This window comes from Bufo bufo, chromosome 2 (genome assembly GCF_905171765.1).
Source record: "Bufo bufo chromosome 2, aBufBuf1.1, whole genome shotgun sequence".
Lineage (NCBI taxonomy): Eukaryota > Metazoa > Chordata > Amphibia > Anura > Bufonidae > Bufo > Bufo bufo.
Genome location: NC_053390.1, coordinates 437,015,166 through 437,027,315, shown reverse-complemented (window position 1 = coordinate 437,027,315; position 12,150 = coordinate 437,015,166). Strand labels below are relative to the sequence as shown.

The 12,150-nt window shown below is 45.5% G+C and overlaps 1 protein-coding gene across 1 annotated transcript in view; it reads right to left on the bottom strand.

The window, feature by feature from the left end:
• Nucleotides 1-3,978: 3,978 nt before the first annotated feature.
• Nucleotides 3,979-12,150, bottom strand: part of SIN3B (SIN3 transcription regulator family member B) — a 64,375-nt gene continuing 56,203 nt past the window's right edge. The window contains exon 20 of the mRNA XM_040417456.1: nucleotides 3,979-5,470. Within this exon, the coding sequence (XP_040273390.1) occupies nucleotides 5,240-5,470 (231 nt within the window). The 3' untranslated portion in view covers nucleotides 3,979-5,239. The remainder of the gene's footprint in view (nucleotides 5,471-12,150) is intronic.

Below are 12,150 nucleotides of genomic sequence, written 5' to 3'. Positions count from 1 at the left end.
GTTAACCCTTCTATATGTCACCATTCAGTAAGGTTATCCGTGATATTTACTATTCTCCAGCAAAGTTTATTGAAAAGAGTCCCAATATCCGAGTCTTTAAGCTTACAACAGCTGGGTGATGCGTGCTTAAAACCTGTGCATACACAGACATGGAAGACACGTACATAGCAACCTATTGCCCAAGGACTGGTTTATACAGTGAAGGATACATGTACCAAACTGCAATGAAGCAGCCTTCTTCATAAGTGCACTGGATCTGAAGGAACGACTGAGATGCCAAGAGAAAAGACTGATCAGTATATAAACCAATGTATACATCATTAATGACCGCAATACATAACATAATACAGTTTCTTTGGACATCACATAGTTTGGATGGCAGAAGTATTATTGCTCTAGTAACGCTAGTTGTGCCCAGTGGATCCTGGTGAAACACTGCCCTCTAGTGTCCAGAATCCAAAAGCTAAAGCCAAACCTAAGACACCCTATTAAAAGTAACATAGAAACATAGAATGTGTCGGCAGATAAGAACCATTTGGCCCATCTAGTCTGCCCAATATACTAAATACTATGGATAGCCCCTGGCCCTATCTTATATGAAGGATGGCCTTATGCCTATCCCATGCATGCTTAAACTCCTCCACTGTATTTGCAGCTGCCACTTCTGCAGGTAGGCTATTCCATGCATCAAGTAGCAAAAACTTACCAGAATACAACAGCCCTACAAGATTTTTCGCCTGCAAAACCGCTGAGGACACCACTTAACTGCAACACATGTTGGGGGAAGGGGAAGACAGAATTTTAGTTCATCCTTTCTTAAAGGGATTGTCTCATTTCACCGTAACTGGTGAGATAGGACAAAGCGCCAACCACCAGGCGGCTGGGAAACCGCGGAGTCTTCCACTTTTTCACCCACTGGGCGGCCCAGCCTTAGTAATGGCGAGATGACACAACCCCTTTAACCCATATCTTTCAGGCAGAAAAGGACATGCTGTTTTAAACTAACTGGGTTAAGGTTGTGTGGCTGCTCCTGTGGGCTCTCTTAACCTTCATTCACATGACAAACATTCCGCGAAAAACGGACGTGACACTTTTTTTTTTTAACGACGGTCACCTGTCCATTTTAAGAATAATGGAAGTCTACAGTCGTGGCCAAAAGTTTTGAGAATGACACAAATATTAGTTTTCACAAAGTTTGCTGCTAAACTGCTTTTAGATCTTTGTTTCAGTTGTTTCTGTGATGTAGTGAAATATAATTACACGCACTTCATACGTTTCAAAGGCTTTTATCGACAATTACATGACATTTATGCAAAGAGTCAGTATTTGCAGTGTTGGCCCTTCTTTTTCAGGACCTCTGCAATTCGACTGGGCATGCTCTCAATCAACTTCTGGGCCAATTCCTGACTGATAGCAACCCATTCTTTCATAATCACTTCTTGGAGTTTGTCAGAATTTGTGGGTTTTTGTTTGTCCACCCGCCTCTTGAGTATTGACCACAAGTTCTCAATGGGATTAAGATCTGGGGAGTTTCCAGGCCATGGACCCAAAATGTCAACGTTTTGGTCCCCGAGCCACTTAATTATCACTTTTGCCTTATGGCACGGTGCTCCATCGTGCTGGAAAATGCATTGTTCTTCACCAAACTGTTGTTGGATGAAGTTGCTGTTGGAGGGTGTTTTGGTACCATTCTTTATTCATGGCTGTGTTTTTGGGCAAAATTGTGAGTGAGCCCACTCCCTTGGATGAGAAGCAACCCCACACATGAATGGTCTCAGGATGCTTTACTGTTGGCATGACACAGGACTGATGGTAGCGCTCACCTTTTCTTCTCCGGACAAGCCTTTTTCCAGATGCCCCAAACAATGGGAAAGAGGCGTCATCGGAGAATATGACTTTGCCCCAGTCCTCAGCAGTCCACTCACCATACTTTCTGAAGATCAATCTGTCCCTGGTGTTTTTTTTGGAGAGAAGTGGCTTCTTTGCTGCCCTTCTTGACACCAGGCCATCTTCCAAAAGTCTTCGCCTCACTGTGCGTGCAGATGCGCTCACACCTGCCTGCTGCCATTCCTGAGCAAGCTCTGCACTGGTGGCACTCCGATCCCGCAGCTGAATCCTCTTTAGGAGACTATCCTGGCGCTTGCTGGACTTTCTTGGACGCCCTGAAGCCTTCTTAACAAGAATTGAACCCCTTTCCTTGAAGTTCTTGATGATCCTATGAATTGTTGATTGAGGTGCAATCTTAGTAGTCACAATATCCTTACCTGTGAAGCCATTTTTATGCAACGCAATGATGGCTGCACGCGTTTCTTTGCAGGTCACCATGGTTAACAATGGAAGAACAATGATTTCAAGCATCACCCTCCTTTTAACATGTCAAGTCTGCCATTTTAACCCAATCAGCCTGACAAAATGATCTCTAGTCTTGTGCTCGTCAACATTATCACCTGAGTTAACAAGACGATTACTGAAATGATCTCAGCAGGTCCTTTAATGACAGCAATGAAATGCAGTGGAAAGGTTTTTTGGGATTAAGTTAATTTTCATGGCAAAGAAGGATTATGCAATTCATCTGATCACTCTTCATAACATTCTGGAGCATATGCAAATTGCTATTATAAAAAATTAAGCAGCAACTTTTCCAATATTTATGTAATTCTCAAAACTTTTGGCCACGACTGTAGGTGGTTACTCACACAGCAGTTTTTTTGACATGTTCCATTTTCACGGCGAGACAGCCCTTATTACAATTGAAGAGGAAAGTTTTTACCGTCCATTTCTCAGAAAAGCATCAGTGAAAAAAAAATGAAAAAATGGATGGTTTTTCCGTTTTGAATGTAGCCTTCAGCCACAATGCCCATGGGTTGTGTGCGGCATTGCAGCCATGGTGCAGTTTGTGGAAGAATGCAGACATGCACCCTAATGCTTTGTAGAGGACAGTGGCTCAGATTTACTAATCGTAAAGATGATGTAAGCTTAGACCGGCTGTGTAGACCTGCACCAGATATATCACAGGGGCTCAGGCAGGAAGACACTTTTCTGTAACTCTATACCAACTTTTGGTTGGCTTACTTTGAGATAGAATTTTACATTCGAATCATTGCACAATTTTGGCGCATCTTGGTTTTGCCCCTTCTGGAAAGCACCACCCCTATGTCGAGCATGCCAGAAAAAAAAAATATATAAAAAAAAGTTAAAACCCTAGATGCACCATTTTGGACCACTTTTAGGCCAGACACAGACAAGTGAATTCAATGCAAGAAACTGGCTGCGTGTGAGGTTCTGTCAGGATCACAAAGCGTTACAATGACTTATAATGCTGTGTGTCCCTGTGAGAGTTGGAATCTACTGAATTGTTCTGAAATCATGCTGTCAGTGTAATTCAGTAGATTCGAGGTCTCATAGGGACACGGTCATTATAACGCTTTGTGATCCTGTCAGAAGAGCAGAGGTCAGAACGGGACCTCTCACTGACACATGCAGCGAGTTTCTAGCATTGAACGGGCTCATCTGTGTCTGGCCTTAGATTTTTGGCGAAGACACATAAGTAGATCTGGGTCAGTGTGTTCTGCAGTCAAATGTTCATAATTATATAATAATAAAAAGATAGAATAGAGGTATATAAAATACATATGCTGAATGGTGATCCAGTGTGTACTATGCAGATGTGTGCAGTACTCAGTCACCTACTGAATATAATGCACAGCTATGTTACATAATTTAAGCAAATGTGACCGAGTTTCAATACTACACAAAACGTGTGGACAGGCATGGCGATGTTCGTGGAAGAAAGCAGACATGCTTTTGTTATCCTGAGCAACACCTTTAACTTTTATCACCATGCATGGCCTCAATCAGGGAACAGATGCAACTAGGCAAAAGTGCACAGTGGTGAACAAAAAGTTTCTACAATGTTGAAACCATACTGTAACAGCAAATACAAAGGGCAAAAATAATGTACTATTCGGAAATAGAGTACATACAGCCAATGTTTTATTTAGGACTGGCGTTTTCCTTTATTATAGGGGTATAATGTATTAACCACACATGTACCATGTTAATTTTACAGCACTTGATTTATTTGAACCATTATATAAGTTCGGTATAGACAAAAAAAATGTATAGAATTGTGGTATCATTGAATACTTTTATAATTCAAATCCTGCCACAAACTCATTTTTCAGAATTACTGAGACTGAATACTGTGTTCGGGTAGTGCCAGGCAATGGCAAAGGTTCATGGGAAATCGTGTAATACAAGTTCATATTCTTGATCATTCCAAGTGCTTGATGTACAAGAAGCTGTTAAAGACTTGGGGCATGTTAAAAGAATCCAGGCTGAATGGGCATGCACGGCCATAATGAGCTGCTTGTCACAACGTCCCCGGCTGCCCATCCGTAAACACCTCAAAGCCGCATCCATGTAAACCAAAATGGTGGCTCTCTTACCCATTCAAGGCTGCATTCTCCTCTGCAGAGGCACTGGATTGATAAAACGACTGTCCGCAGCTGCTCAGAAGAGGAGGCGCCATAAACCACATGACCACTTATAATTTGGTCCCCTCGGACCTGGCAGTGGGATGTTTACATAGCTGGGGGACAGATATTAGGGAGCTGAAGTGTACATGTCTCATTACTGTGGCACAGCATGGAAGTGTGTGCCCATTCAGCCTGGATTCTTTTAAATTGGCCAACCCCTTTAATGCTTTTGGTTCTGGTGCATTTTAGTAAAGTGACCCCACAGCTTCATTAATAATTGATATATTAAAGACATTTAGGTGCTACCAGCAGGTGGATTTAAAATCCAAGGTATGGAACAGTTTTAGAAATTATTTGGACCAAACACTAATTCCTCCGCTTCTTTTCTGTCATTTGAGAAAAAAGTCACGTCTTGCAGCACCATCATTTCTTTTGGATTGATACAGAATGGTCAATCCCTGAATCTTTGCACAAGCCATTAATGTCTCAACGTAATTCCTCAGTATTTCTAGCCATGGCCGGTTTCAGTCATCCCGACAGTAATGTTACAGGTTCGCTGGCCTTATCCACCCCACATTTGGCATTAGTGGCGCAGTATGTGAAGGTCGATTAAAGTGTCCAAAGCACAAGCTGAAGAATAATGGCACTGATTTTAAATGTCTTCTAGTGTCAGACACCCCCTTTAAGAACAGCAAAAAACAAGCCCTGTAAAAAAAAGTTTTTCAGCAGCAAATGCAGACAGGGGTTCTTCTGTTCCTACATCAGGGAGAGGATGCTCTGCGTGTGTACTGCACTCTGTATCTGGTGACTGTCATGCCATGAGCCTCGGAGACTTCACAAATAGTCTTGCAAGGAACCATCTCTTCATCATCTTCTCCAGTCAACCAGTCCTGCACCAGTTCAGCTGCTCTGGGACTGACATTCTCCTGTAGCCAACTGTTATGCCAAGCAGCAAACTTCTCATGGTGCTTCTGGAAGACCATTGGCTGGAACTAAAAAGTAGGAGAAAACAATTCCAGTTAGTAACTCGTGGTACCACCATTACTAGGAGGTTGCAATAGTCCATAATAGCACATAGAGGTGGAAAATACATCTCAATAGTCGCAACGGCTAGTTTTGGTACACAGAAGCCATGAAAACTGACACCCACAAAATTAAGCTTTCATTTTTAGTTCAAAAATACTGAGGCTATATGCCCTTTAAATGGGGTTGTCCGAGTTGGGCAAAAGATTGTCCAAGGGGGAGAAATCTGATAAAACAATAAAATTAAAATTGCTTACTAGTTTGTGTGCCGCTGGCCTCGTCATCTATATACCAACGTGACTGTTGCAGTCAATCAATGACCGTAGCAACATATGGCATAAGAACACATACCAGTGACTGGCTGCAGGAGTCACATGGGCATATGGGTGTGTCCCGGCTGCAGTCAAGTAAATAGAGACTGGCAGGGAGGAACGGAGGCGCTGAAATGGTGGGGAAATAAATGGGAATTTAACCCCTTGATGACAGAACCAATTGTCGCAGCGGCATTTTTGTTTTTTAAACATCAACTTCAAAACTTTTTGGGGCACAGTTACATTTTTTAAGCCTGCCTCTTATCTCACTAGCCGTGCTCCTGTCTCACTATGTGCCCTGTCTGCCTGGTGGTAGGAAGAAAAAAAAAAAAAAAGTTATGGGTGTCAGAATATGGTGAAACATCTGTTATATAGGTTTTGTTACGATTAAATTTTTGCCGCACTGAATTAAATATTATATAACAGTAGAGGTACACAAAATTGGCGCCACTAAAAATGCAACTCATCCCACATCACAAGCCCTAAAATGGCTAGGTTGACAGGGAAAAAAAAAAAGAGCTAATAAGCTGGATAAGGGCATTCTGGTTTTTATTGTATTTTTTTCCCCCATTTCTTTGTTTATATAATATGACATTATACAATTTTCAGATGTATTTACTTTCTTATAGCAGGTTGCTGACCTGCACAGTAGAATGGTATAGTGCATTTATCAGTCAGTCCTATGTAATGCATCCATGGCCTATCTGAAACATGGCATCATTCATGTGACATTCTTTACATCATATAATCCCTTACATTAAGTAAGCAACAGTGTTAGGCTACTTTCACACTAGCGTTCGGAGCGGATCCGTCTGATGTTTCATCAGACGGATCCGCTCCGATAATGCAGACGTTTGCATCCGTTCAGAACGGATCCGTCTGCATTATTACTTAGAAAATTTTCTAAGTCTGAAAGTAGCCTGAGCGGATCCGTTCAGACTTTACATTGAAAGTCAATGGGGAACGGATCCGCTTGAAGATTGAGCCATATAGTGTCATCTTCAAGCGGATCCGTCCCCATTGACTTACATTGTAAGTGTGGACGGATCCGCTCGCCTCCGCACGGCCAGGCGGACACCCGAACGCTGCAAGCAGCGTTCAGGTGTCCGCTCACTGAGCGGAGCGGAGGCTGAACGCTGGCAGGCGGATGCATTCTCAGCGGATCCGCCTCCACTGAGAATGCATTGGGGCCAGACGGATGCGTTCGGGGCCGCTCGTGAGCCCCTTCAAACGGTGCGCACGAGTGGACACCCGAACGCTAGTGTGAAAGTAGCCTTACATGACATACACAGCACACAGGTCGCTTCCATAAGATAACTATGTAGGACTTATGGTGGCTAACCATTGTGGATAATTCACTGTTTATGTGTTTACATGGCTGCCTGTTTCCAGGTGATTCGTAAAACGATTACCTGTTTCTAGGTGATATTTTCAAGTTAATAAAGTTAACAGTAAAAGGAGAAAAAAATAAAAATCAGTATCAGATCGGCGGGGGTCCAACTCCTGGCACCACCGATCAGCTGTTTGAAGAGAAGGCAGCGCTCATACGAGTGCTGCCTTCTCTACTGTTTACCTGCTCGCCGCAGTAATTGCACTAGTGAGCAGGTGGGATTACAAGTATGGCATCCGCATTCACTTTTACAGTACGGCTCCATCCTATGCACTTGAACAGAGCCATCCCATAGAAGTGAATGGGGGCGCCATACTTGTAAATACACTGCAACAATTGCTGCGACGAACAGGTAAACAGTAGTGAAGGCAGCACTTGCATGAGCACTGCCTTCTCTTTATACAGCTGATCGGCAGGGGTGGCATGAGTCGGACCCCCGCCGATCTGATATAGATGGCCTATCCTTGGGATAGCTCATCAATAGTAAAAGCGGACAACCCCTTTAAATGTGCTTCCACGCAACTCTGACAGGCCGTACAGTTGTATATACTGTATACATACAGGTGAAACTCGAAAAATTTGAATATTGTGCAAAAGTCCATTTATTTCAGTAATGCAAATGAAAAGGAATTGCATTAATGCAGCTCAAGGACGTGCTCCTGCTGCCGGCTTCACTCGCTGCGCCTGAGCCGAATACTAAACGGGTGGCGCAGCCGCGGGATTTACAGGACGATGAGGAGAACTCGAAAGTCAATCAAGTGTACATGGGCATGCCAAAGGGCGAGTTGACCGAGCCTCTAGGTGATGAAGCAACACCCTAATAGCACCTACAAGCTCATTAGCATATTTTAAAAGTCTTTATTTTAAGGCTCCATTCACACGTCCGTGGTGTGTTGCGGACCCGCAAATTGCGGATCCGCAACACACACGCCCCGCAACCCTATAGAAATGCCTATTCTTGTCCGCAAGCTGCAGACAAGAATAGGACATGTTCTACCTTTTGCGGAGCTGCGGTCCTGAAGATCGGGGCCGCACTCCGCAAATGCGGATGCTGACAGCACACTGTGTGCTGTCCGCATCCATTCCGTCCCCATAGAGAATGAATGGGTCCGCTCCTGTTCCGCAAAATTGCGGAACGGATGCAGACCTATTTGCGGACGTGTGAATGGAGCCTTAGAGAACGGTGGCAGGCAGGGAGTTATAAAGCATACTGTTATGTACTGCTGACATTAGCACATCACTACATAACGTTATTTCTCATGACAGAAACCCTTTAAGCAGATCTGCCTGGTTTTCCTGCTATTGGAAGCCACGCCCCCTCCTGTCCTGCTCTCACAGCTGACTGTCTCGTCCATCCCTGCACTGCCATGGAGGAGCTACCTAGTCCATGCCTGAAGCCTGTGCTGCTCCCTGGGTCCTAAAGCACCCTGCTTGTATCAGAGGTGCTTTCCTTCTGTGACTGGCACTCCTGGCCGTGCAGGGCTGGCAGGGGTTTAGCAGGGACACTTGTTAAAAGCTGAAACAAAGAAACTTTTGCAGGAGGAAGGGAGACTGAGGGGAAGCTGTGATTGCTAATCTAACTGCAGGCTCTGCCCCCTCGGTTTCCTCTGTACTGAGAGGATCCCGCCAACATGTGAGGATGTAGAAGAGCCAGGGCAGCGCTGTGGACCACAAACTGTGAGCAATCCCAGTGTCTGTGCTGTTTATGGCCCCTCTGCACTGTGTTCTTATCACAGACATGATATTACAGCCAGAACAACAGTTTAGGAGCTTCAACCCCTTGTGAGCTGTCAGTATGGCTGAGGTCAGTGATATCAGAAGTCACTGGTCTCACCATCTATAAATGTGTGCCCTCTCCTTCCTGCACTCTGTATATGGTGATATGTGACCCCCACCACTGCATATAGAGATAAGTGACCCGCTGTACACTGTATACAGTGATCCGTGCTAACATTAGCCCATGAGAGCCGCCGGAAGTCCGCTCCGGCCCCATTCACTTTAATGGGGACAGGTCGGAGATGCGGCCGCAGCACGGCAAACATGCCGATAGGCGGGTGGACAAGAAGCGCAGTGTGCTGGACATCAGTGAATGTGAATGGGGCCGGAGCGGACTTCCGACGGCACTCGTGGGCTAGCGTTAGCACGGATCCGGCAGGGAACAGCCTGCTGGACCCTGCTAATGCTAGTGTGAAAGTAGCCTTAGTAGTGTAGTATGTGAGCAGATCGATTTGTACAAATGTATTTATCAAAGCTCTTGTGCAACAAAGATCTGTCCCCCCCGCTCAATAGACCTCCTACTATGGCAGTCCATGCACCTAAACAGAAATCTATGACAGCTCAGAGCTGCCGTGGATTTCAGGCTTCATTTGAGTCAGAAAACTGGAGGAAATTAATATAAATTTGTTGGGGCGACTGGTCACACCCCCTTCCCTGCCACGCTTTTTTTTTTTTTTTTTTTTTTAAACACAGTTTGCAACTTTAACGCCACTTTTCAGAAAAAGGGAAATGATAAATCTCCCCTTCTATTCATTCTGTTCATGGCTTAAATCCAATGGTGCAACTAGAAATGACTAGGCCCCACAGCAAATGTATGAACAGGGCAAAAGTCCCTCCCCACAGTAACATTTGTATGATACATTAGCATCATATTCCTGTGTGCTGCCAGGACTGGGGCGTACTTCCTATTGCTATATCTGTACTGCAGTTATTCACTGATGACTGAGTTATTGATATTTATCTGAGGGGCTCTTGTCTCTATGGATGTCATGTGACTACTCCTCTGCACATGCTTGCTGCAATGCATGCTGGGATTTTTACTTTCACTTTACAGCTGCTCCTCCCACACAGAGCTGTTCTTAACCGCATTTAGAGGGAACCTGTCACCTGGATTTTGGGTAGAGAGCTGAGGACATGGGCTGCAAAAACGAGATTTTTGTGAAACTCACCTGTAAAATCTCTTTCTCGCGGGGTTCATTGGGGGACACAGGACCGTGGGTATAGCTTGCTACTGCCACTAGGAGGCCCACTAGGCTGAAAAGTGATAACTCCTCCCCTGCAGGCTATACCCCCTCCAGCCTGGAGAGAGCATATCAGTTTGTGCCCAAGCCATAGGAGTAGGAGAAAATAACCATACGGTAAACAACCAACAACTGACCAACGCCAGTCGGATCAAACCAGAACTGGGGCCATACTGGCTCCACAACCGCCAACAATCACAGCAAACAGAAATTACTGGGTGGGAGCTGTGTCCCCCAATGAACCCCGCGAGAAAGAGATTTTACAGGTGAGTTTCACAAAAATCTCGTTTTCTCGCTGGTATCATTGGGGGACACAGGACCGTGGGACGTCCTAAAGCAGTCCACGGGGAGGGAACAAATCACATGCCCCTGGAGAAAAAAAAACGCCCTCGAGGATGCGTAACTCACTGCCGCCTGCAAGAATTTGCTGCCTGGAACAGTATCTGTCGGTGCCTAGGAAGGCACCCGGTAAGACTTGATGAACGTGTGCCCGGAAGACCAAGATACTGCCTTCCACACTGGAAGCTACTGCATGAAGGAGATGGACCTGAGAAGCGCCGACCGCTGGTCGGGTGGGCCAAGACTCAGCTGGGCGTTGCCTACCCGAGGGCGAATGCCCGAGCAACTGTTGAACGGATCTATCTGGAAAACAGCCTTTGGAGGCAGTCAGCCTTGACAAGGACCCCAGGATAAGAATTGGTAGAAGTCCGTAGGGCTGTAAGCGCTAGACAAGGACAAGCAAGCTCAGAGGCCAAATCACATGGCTGATGGAGAGCTCGGTTCGTGTACTACGAGGGAGAAAGAAGAGAAACCCATGTCTGTGAGGTGTGGAAAGGCGACCACCTTCTGCGAAAAAAAGAGGATCCTGGACGAAACACTGCCCTATGTTCATACTTAAAGAAAAAAAATACGTACAAGAAATGCGTATCAACTCAGAAAAAAATAAAATAAAAAAATCACACCAAACAGCTGGCTCCTGGCTGCAGCTGTGGAAGTAGAACTAAAAGGCCAAGTACGTAGGATTCACCTCTGGTCCAGAGAACGCCCCCTAGGGAGCGGAATATTGGTAGACCAACGCCCTTATAGCCATAGAGGCTGGTGGTGAGATTTCTAGTGAGAGAAGCTGCCTGAGAATCACTAAGAAACAAACGCCTGAGACAGGCGTGCCCCACTACAGGCCAAAGTATCAATACCACACGGGAAAGGTAAAGTAAAGCCAATGTGAGCACCGCTAGTGATGGGAAGCCCCGTCAGTGACTATATTTCAACAAAGCGGCAATGCTGCCTGGAAGGGCAGATGAGTGGAACAAAGATGAGAGAAAAACTCTTGCCGGGTGAAGTTCGACTACGCTCCACCCGTCTTGGGAAGGCTCTCAGTCCACCCCCGGAATGAGCAGTGAAAGAACAACCACCATTGGCTTGAGGTGACGTAGATATCACTGACATCTGAAGAGAGGTAGCACCAATAGCGTTACGGTATGACTACTAGAATCCAGGTCCCGCTTAGAACGGCAATCTAGTGTTGACGAGTGCCGTAGGGACTGATCTACCCAGTAGAACGCACTCAAAAAGTAGGTGCCACTCACTGTAGTCTTCAACAAAAGATGATGCCTTTATTGGTCACAAACAATACTCTGACGCGTTTCGGCTCACATCAAGAGCCTTTCTCAAACATATGGATATGGATTAGATGTGGCAGAAGGACAACAGTTGTCAAAGCCACGGACCCTTATTGGTAGTAAACCAGAAAGAGGCCAGAACTAAAGCCCATTCCCATGTGAGACTGGAGCTCTACAGCGTCTAGTGGTGATGCGATACTCCGCCTGAAGGGGAGGCCCTACAAGGGAAGTCCCAAGAGTAATGCCCACGCCATACTCCAGCCGAGGAGTAGGCCACACCGTAGAGGTCACTGATTCTCGTGTTAGAGGAAT